Raw genomic sequence first — 9,315 nt, forward strand, 5'->3', positions numbered from 1 at the left:
AATTGCATCTACTACCTCTTGTAAATTAGTACTGTAACTTTCTTGTCTGACTTCACTGTACCTTGAAAAAAGGTAAAGGTCCCCTGTGCAAGCATTGAGTCATGTCTGACCCTTTGGAGGGATGCCGCTTAAGAAACAAAAGACTCTAGAAAGCCCCCCAACAAAGCACATGTCCAAGAAGTAGAAATTAGGATGGCAAGAGATACTTGCTAAGTTTGCAAACTCAGGAAAGCCTCCCCCATCTGAAAAATGAAACAAGGTAGAAGCTACTTTTGCTCAACAGTGAGGTCCCTTTTACTGGGATCCTTGTAGGAATTCACACACACAGACCAGAGTGGTTAAGTGCTGTGTATTTTAAGGCAATAAGTAGGGCTCTATGAACTATAAACATCCCATATTCTTTGCCTCCTCTTTACAATATATGTATAATCTATGAGTTTCTTCTTGACCTTCCTTAAAAAAAAACATGAATAACTTACTCTCATTTTAAGCTGGCCTGTGAGAGTAAAAACGTTTTTCTTTAAAGTCATAGGTTAATGCAGTAACTGGTGGGTAATATATTTGTGTGCAAGCTGATCCACAAAGGCCTTGCAGGAACATAGAATCAGCATTAACTGTTTTGAACAAATGGATTTCTTTCCGTTCAGACTAATTTATTGTAACCACTTCAAACAAATGATTCCTCAAGGGACCCACACAGTCAAGAATATGCAAGCTGGGGTAGAGGACAACTTGGGAGGTTGAATATATTACTTCAGTGAAAAGGGCTAATTATTTTTGTTGTGTGGATTACATGACCCATGTTTAGCCAAACCATAAATGAGTTTATCTTCTTCCAAGCTTCATAGCACAAGAGACAGCAATTACCCCGTTAAAATCCTGCAAGGGATATTTTAGCACAGAGGCTGCTTCTAATATGTTGAACTACAGCTCTCAGAACTCCCATCCAACCCAGTCTGCCTGTGGGAAATCTAGGAGTTGTAGTACTCCAGCACACTGGGAAGGGAACTTTGCTGTTTACTCTAATAAGATCACGCAGATCAGCTCAGAAACACGCGCAATATTTTGGAATTTAAAGTGAAAAGCACATTAATCCCATAATGTAAGCCTCCTGTAACAAACAGAAGGCTGTACAAAAGTCAGAACTGGGCCTGTTCATCATTCTCCCTTCTTTCCTTTATACTGATGATAGAAGAAGCTTTTAAAAGATTCAGTATATACTCAGTTTCTTATGCAAATACCGCTCATGTGGAAAAATTGTTCCAGGAACCCACACTGAACAACTCTTTGAAACTTTACAGATCTCCTGTTTCCAGGAGAGTTCTGTAGCCCTTTACATATGGCTGTGGGGGTAAGAGAGTGAGCAGGGCAATCACATCTCTAAAGTTCATTATTCTCATTACTTGTCCTACGAAGGCCCTTCAAAAGACAATTAATAAAATTTGGTTTGCTTCTGTCTGCATGTTCTGGGAACAGGAAGCAAACAATTAATTCAATCACAGTTGTTTCCATGCTTAAAAACTAAGGAATCCAAAATTAAGTCCGTCTCTAGTGAAATGCAAAGCTATGGGACTTCTCAGGATATACTGATAAATCCAATCTCTGCTTCTTATTTATGGCTAATAGTGGATTGAATCTAATGCTGACCAGGCAGGTTCTATTCATGTGGCAGGTTTCTTGCCGCCCCTCCCCTCTATAGCATACCCAAACTGATTGACATACTTATTACATGCACATCTTCTGTTTCTTCCAGGAACACAAGTTAGCACACATGTTTCCCCTTCTTACAATTATCCTCATGACAAACTTGTGATGTAGGTTGCTTAGGCTGAAAGACAATGACCAGCCCCAAAGTTGGTCCAAGCAGGAATATAAAGTCAGGTTTCCACCATTTTAATCCTCTCATCTGGCTCTCCCAACCCCCAGACTAGGGAGCAAAGCAGAGCAGGTAGAGCAGGGTAGACCTGTGGTACGGGGAAAGAGGAAGCCCATTCCTAATTCCGCCAATGCATGCCATATCATCAACATGAGCACTTAATTGATTCCACCCAGTACAGTAAGAGGCAAAAAGTTTGCTTGTTATCAAATATGCTTTGTCAGCTGTGAAGGAGTGACATTTTCAGTTATAACTTACAACTACACAACACCAATAAACTTTTCTGAAGGGATATTTATCTTTACTCAGTCTGCAAGGGAGGTCTCAGGGTAAGTATTGTTGCCTTTAGAAAGGAGCCAGGTGTGACCACAGTTAGGCTTTTACTTGGGGGTGGAGCCTTTCCATATTCCACTGATGCTTATGTTTTCAGCTATTCAGCACCAGATAAAACCTACTTCCTGAGCTTTAACCAATAATTTACTTTTATTCATACTTTTGTTTTGCTGCTTTTATTGTACTATTTAGCATTCTATGGTAATGCAAAATGTTGATTTTCTTCTCTTTTGTTAGCTGCCTTTCTACTGAAAAGTAAAATAATAAGTCATTTAAAAAATAAAGATTGAGATGCAAATAGCACTTGAAAATGTAATACTACAGATGATCTTGTTCCAGTCTCTCTTAATTTTATGAGGTCAGCAATACAGAACAGTACAGAGTTTCAAATCTCCACTCAAGAAGAATTCACAAGGTGACTTTGGGCCAATCACTGCCTCTCAGTCAACCTACCTCACAAGACTGTTGTTGGGATAAAATTAGGAGAGGCCTTCATGTACATCACCGTGTACATTTCTTTCAGAGAAAAAGCATAATATAAATACAAGGAATAAATAGAATAGGCCTAATTTCTAACTGAAGGCATTCTATATGCAAAGACAGCGTTCACACTATATGGCTGGTCATGAGAGTGGTTAGTGTGTCATGCTAACATCACTCAGCTATGAAGTTTTGCAGAGCTGTGCTTTTTATGTCCTCCCCTTATGAGCTGCACCTACGTGGGCTTACTCAACCTTTGAAGAAAAAGAAGGGGGCTATAGAGGGGCTGGAAAATCCAGATGTACCATTACAGAACTCACTGCTCAGATGCTTGCAGCGACTGAACATGCCTCCCTAACACTAACTGGCTGTAAGCATCAACTAATTCACATCTTGCATGCATGCACACATGCGCATGCGAGCACACACAAGCTCTTGTCAAGCTGTCTACAGATGCTCTTCCTGCAAGCAGCAATGATTCCAAATGAGAAAAATCCCTCTGTGCAGCCTCTTGTGCTTCTGTTTGCCCACATACCACAAGCTCTCAACTGTTAATAAACCATGCTACAAACTTTCCTATGTGGTAAAAGCACGTGTGCTCCTAGTCTGATATTTGCCACCCTACTTTTCAAGGCTTACCAAGTTTCACTGGATGAAAAAGATGTGCCTGACATTCAGACTACTGGCGTGAGTTCCTCTTGTTCCCTTTCCTTCCCTCACCCAGGGGTGTCTTATGCCCCCAGTGGGGATTGAGGGTTGGAAAGAGCTGTCTTCCTTTCTAAGTCATCAAAGGCTTTCTTATCTATGCTTTTAACAGGTTCCTGAGTGTGCAGAAATCCACCTGTTTGCAACATTTCAAAGCAACTACATCTTCTCCCCGATCGATTGGTGCTTGGCTCCAAAATACCTTTTGGAGACTGACTCCTTCATGAGCCAGTTTTCCTATTCAGGAGCTAATGGGGGTGGGTGGGTGGGTGGGAGGTGAGGACTGAGGCAGATAGCTGAGGCTTTTCAGCACTCCCTCTTGTAGCTTGTCTTCAGTGGCTGTACTGGGGGAGAGAGTGATGTTGGGTAGAGATTGACAAAACATGTTGCTGGAAGTGAGCATGATAGTAGAGATGGGCAGCCAGACTGAGTAGATGAGGTTTTGTGTGAATTAGGCTTGGAGCACAGCCCATTTTTTCCCTCTGTTTTTTTTATTCCCATTCCTTCCGTAACACTGTTACCTGCCTGATCAACTGGGAAGGGGCCAGTCATGTCAGGAAGACTTGCCAGGATGCTGACCTGGAGCAAGGATTCATGTATGTCCTAGAGAAACTGGGCAAAGGCTCTGTATTCCCCAGATGGTGACTTCTGAACCTGTTAGCATAAGTATGTGCTCTTAGAACAGCTGGCTGGGGAATTCTGGAAGTTGAAGTCCAACCATCTTAAAGTTGCCACGGTTGAGAAACACTGTCTTAGAATGACCAATATGGAGATCTGACTGAGTTAATGGCTGACTGGGTTGTACAAACAGAGCCAAAGGATCGTAGGGGAAAGGAGATGAAAGAAGCCTATATTCTGCTAAGGAAAAGGAAAGACCGCTTAGGACAGAATACTGTCACTTACTGCTACACCTAGACCTTCAAGATTAGTGCAGGGTCTCTCAAATTTACAAAAAATCAGATCTGGTTCCAAACCTTTACCTTCTTTGACCCCTCCCAAACACACCATTCCCCTCACTTTTTTCTCCACTGCCAATCTAGCTTGGGCTGTTCACTCTCTTCTTACATCTCTCTCCAACATCTCTATGTTCATCAGCTGCTGCCTCAAAGTCACACAAGCATCAATAAGAGACCATAAAGGAGCTGTTCCTCTCCCCTCCTCACAAATGTGGTCAGGAGGTATCTAGGGCATGGCCAAGGTTTTGGAGTATGGGGAGATTTACAGAGAACATCTGTATAGTTCTAGACATTAGAAGCGCACCTAAGCTGTTTGAACAATTTAAGGAAACACCTACCTCAAATGTTAGGAAAAGGCAGACACAAAATTTTAAGCAACTTTCTATCATGGGTTTTCCAAAATAATTCCAAAATCTTTGCCATACAAGATAATTCCATTTGAGCATTTCTTTTTAGATGTATTTAGGACTGCAGACCTCTTGTGTCTTATTTGTGCAGTATTTTTCAATATATAGGCTCATCTCCTCATTAAGAGTGATGAGTGAAGCCCTGTCACCTTAGAAACCCCTCTATTTTATTCATGAGTCTCATAATATTTAATTTTTTTAAAGATTTTTAAAAACATTCTCTTTGTATGCTTACTGTTAAAATACTTTTTTGGGGGTAAATTCCATTTGAAAGATAGAGTGTTATCTATTAAAGAAAATAAAATTATATATGTGACAGTGAGGGACAAATTCTTTTTCTCTTCTTATGGGAGCATGATCCACAGAATTTCTCACTTTAGAGTTTACTAGTTGGTACACTAAAAACAGATCTGACAGTTAATCTTTATGATTGCTAGATAACTGCTTGGACCTGCAGTTTAACATTCTTGCCACATGGATAAGGAATTAAATTTCCAATCTTCTCTTCATTGTCCTTTTAAACTCCTGCATTACAAACCTTTTTCACCATAAATAAGCTTGTTCTTAGGGGTTTATTCCTCCAGCTTTCATTGCCTCTACGGAGCTTTGTCAAGCCAGGAGCCACATCCTACTGAGGAGAGTTTTTACTTATCTTTGCTTCTGCTGAAAACACATCTTTTAAAGTATCCATCCCTCCCTTTTATCATTAGACAAGGGGGATAACAGACTATTCTTTAATTACTAGGTTTTTCCAAGCAGGACATTTTCACCTCCATTCAGAGCTCCTTATAATGAAAGCTTTCTTTCAAAATAGTGGCGTAAGGTATTCCTTTCATCCACAAGCCAACCCCCCCAAGTTCTCTTATATGGCAAAAGGGATACAAAACTCAAGTCTGACAGAGAAGGGCCCTTCCCTCTGCTGACCTTGATGTGCCACATTGCTAGGAGGCAACTTTGCCAAATTCCCCCCCCCCTTTTCTAATTGCACTTCACTGACAAATGACTAAAGGGAAGTGTTTAAGAGCTTAGGATTCCAGAGTGAGCTAATACAGGATGTCTTTGGTTATTGGGGAGGGGGGATGGAAAAGAAGAAGGCAGCACGCCTCCTAACCTCCCTTCTCCGCCTCCTTAAATTTAAAAATGAGATGAATGTTACCATTTTTGGACATGAGTTTTGTACAAGCCCAGCCCTAAACCGCACCATTCAAAACTGATCCCGCCGGTGAAGGACTCTCTGGGGCAGGCAGAGGAGGGCGGGCAAGCATGGGTGCTCCACCGACCTAGCTTCACCAAACTGGGGCCCTGCCATTCTTACTCACAATGTCTGGGCATCTTTACTCACAGGGATGTGCTCCAGCTGGTTTCCCCAAAAACTGGAGACCAAATTCCTAAGGGTGACCGCGGAAGGGCTGTATTCCCAGGGGTTTGGGGAGTGGGGGGAGTGACTTGCTACAACTCTACTTTTGCTTTATCTTTCTCTGCCTGTTCTTTACACCCATCTCCTCGGCTCGGCTTTCAGTTCCACACAGTAGTGGAGGAAAAAGTGTTGCCATTTCGAGTGACACTTTGTGGCAAGGACACGCGTTAGTTGCGCCCTTTTCTCGCTTCTGGGCAGGAGCCCAGCCTCAAACCACTCGAAAGCGGCGGCGGCAAGGCAGGGGAACGGCAGCCGCTTCCCTCTTCCAACAGCCCCTCCGGGAAGGTGGCTTTTGTCGGTTGCATTGCGAAACGCCGGAGGGGCCAGCAGAGCCAGCCAGTCTCCCGACGTTAGCAGGGGAAACATCTGTTGCTTCACTGAAAAGGAAAGCAACTTCGGCGCTGCCGCTGGCTTGGGCAGGCAACGGCTTCCACAGACCTTCCCCCTACGGTTTCCTGATAGATCGTATTATTTCAGCAACATCTCCCCCACAGCACCCCGCCTCCCCCTTGCACGTCACCTCCGCTCCCTTCTCCAGTAGCCTAATGCCTGCGTTTAGGAACAGGAATGTTAAAAAAAGGGATTTCTTTTTAAAAAAAGAAGACGATGCGGGTTCTGCACGAGCCAGTCTAGATCGCACAACAACGCTTGATTCCTATAGATAATTATCGCCGCCTATTGTACCGAGCCAGCGTCCTAACTTCAGTCGAGGCTCCGCAATTACCTTTCTCCCCACCGTCATCCCCAAAAGAGGGGAATTGGTCATTATCATTAGCACTCTCCCACGCCCGACCTTACCTTCGTGCCCAGCAGGCCACGGGGGGAGGGGAATAGCAGGTCTCCCGCGGACACAAATCCCCAGAGTGGCCACCCCGCCATTCCCGTCCCCCACAAGCATGCGGAGAGAAGTAAAATAACGCTACACTGTTTAAACACGGATTTTCCACGCAAGGGCAATGCCAGTAGGGTCGGGGGTTCCTACAGGCAATCTGCACAACCAGCAGCGGCTCCACAGCGTGAAAGCTCGGTGGGAAAAGGCGGGCACAGGGGAAGCGACGGCAGGGAACATGTGCGCCCGCTCGCCCCGGAATCTCGTCCGCACGGTTCCCAACCACGCTGCTCGGAGGGAAGTCTCCTGCAGCCTCCGGCGAGGCGTCTTTCCCAACCCCAGGCCGAAAGCAGAAAAAAAAAAAGAAATGCAGGCTTACCTTTCTCTGCTGCTTCTCCCAAGCTGGATCCAAGAGGAGGTCCCTGTCCCAGTCTTCCTCCGGCTGCATATAGTCATTGGTTTGCTGGCAATCATAGTGATCCATCCCTGTGAGGCTGCGGTCCTCCGCGCTCGTTCCTGAGGCTGCTGCTGCTGCCGCTGCGGCTGCTTTCCTCCCTCTCCTCCTCTTCGGCGCTGCTAGGCTCGAAAGCTCCCTTCCGAGGCACAGCTTCCACACAGCAGAAGCAGACGACAGCGAAGAAGGCAGCTCCCTCCGCCAGATCGCAGTCTAAGCTTTGCACACCCCGAGCAGGGAGGGGGAGCAGGAGACAGCGTTCAGTCCTGCCTCCTGATTGACCTCATTGGCTAAACAGAGTTGCCCAAAGTTCACTTTCGAGGGCCACTGGGACCCCCATTGCATCTCTCAAGTGTCAATCGCAACTTGCGGCAGCTCCTATAGGTTGATTTAAGAGCGCGCCCCCTGCAGCCTTCCCCTTATACACATGTGACGTCTGAGTTATTTCATCTGTTCAGCAGGAAAGCAGGGCGAATTTTCCTTCTGGGCAATGTTCCGCGGGAGTTGCAGGACTGTTGGGTGGCAGATACTTTTGATTGAGATCCGTGGTGTGCAATGCAAGGGATTTTTAGGAAATCAGTGGGATTGTTTCTCTCTTCCTTACTCTTGCACTAAGCAGAGAGGATCCACGTTCAAATTAGCCCGGAATCCCGAAAGTTCAGTGTCCGAGAAACAAGTTGAAAAACGATGTTCTCCTCTCTCGGTTTAAACGCTTTTTGATTCAGCCCTAGTTCTGTGTGCATTTGGTTGACAGACACGGATTTGAGTCTGGTTCCTTCTTAAATTTCTAAGGAGGGTTCTAGAAATATAAATAAATAAAGGAATCCGTGAATTAAGGGAGGAGAGACACTCAGCACCTTTGATAACATTTGCACTGAAGTAGCAACAACTAGCAAAACGTTTGAGCTAAGTGGTGTTTCACTACAGCATAAACCTTATAAATTGAGCAATCAACCACTCCTTCAGCAGATCCAAAAGTTATGACCAAGTTGTAACTTTGTATGTGACTGAAAGGGAAAGGTATTAAACACAGAAGGGGGAAATAATAATTTCAACTGTATTTAATTAACTTTAGTTTTAGTCCAAGCCATACCTATTTGTTTGGTCATATACACTTTTGAAGAGTGGTCCAACAAAAAGGGCATAGAAAGCTGTGCAACCATGCTGTAAAAAAACAAAACAACTTTTTTTTTAGGATTATATCAACACTTTCAGAATACTTTTCCTTCCTTTGTTGTTTATTCGTTCAGTCGCTTCCGAGTCTTCGTGACTTCATGGACCAGCCCACGCCAGAGCTTCCTGTCGGTCATCAACACCCCCAGCTCCCCCAGGGACAAGTCCGTCACCTCTAGAATGTCATCCATCCACCTTGCCCTTGGTCGGCCCCTCTTCCTTTTGCCTTCCACTCTCCCTAGCATCAGCATCTTCTCCAGGGTGTCCTGTCTTCTCATTATGTGGCCAAAGTATTTCAGTTTTGCCTTGAATATCATTCCCTCAAGTGAGCAGTCTGACTTTATTTCCTGGAGGATGGACTGGTTTGATCTTCTTGCAGTCCAAGGCACTCTCAGAATTTTCCTCCAACACCACAGTTCAAAAGCACCGATCTTCCTTCGCTCAGCCTTCCTTATGGTCCAGCTCTCGCAGCCATATGTTACTACGGGGAACACCATTGCTTTAACTATGCGGACCTTTGTTGTCAGTGTGATGTCTCTGCTCTTAACTATTTTATTGAGATTTGTCATTGCTCTTCTCCCAAGGATTAAACATCTTCTGATTTCCTGACTACAGTCAGCATCTGCAGTAATCTTCGCACCTAGAAATACAAAGTCTTTCACTGCCCCTATGTTTTCTCCCTCTA

General features: G+C 44.5%; 1 protein-coding gene across 5 annotated transcripts in view; it reads right to left on the reverse strand.

Moving 5' to 3' along the window:
• The window catches only part of ACTN1 (actinin alpha 1), a 111,765-nt gene extending 104,121 nt beyond the window's left edge, over positions 1 to 7,644 (reverse strand). For 3 of the 5 annotated variants that reach the window (XM_063289808.1, XM_063289807.1, XM_063289806.1), the window contains exon 1: positions 7,383 to 7,643. In XM_063289808.1, the coding sequence (XP_063145878.1) occupies positions 7,383 to 7,487 (105 nt within the window). In that variant the 5' untranslated portion in view covers positions 7,488 to 7,643. Of the gene's footprint in view, positions 1 to 7,382 lie in introns of all 5 variants that reach the window. The other 2 variants (XM_063289810.1, XM_063289809.1) reach the window with 1 other exon arrangement.
• Positions 7,645 to 9,315: the final 1,671 nt, after the last annotated feature.

Source organism: Candoia aspera, chromosome 1 (genome assembly GCF_035149785.1).
Source record: "Candoia aspera isolate rCanAsp1 chromosome 1, rCanAsp1.hap2, whole genome shotgun sequence".
Classification (NCBI taxonomy): Eukaryota; Metazoa; Chordata; class Lepidosauria; order Squamata; family Boidae; genus Candoia; species Candoia aspera.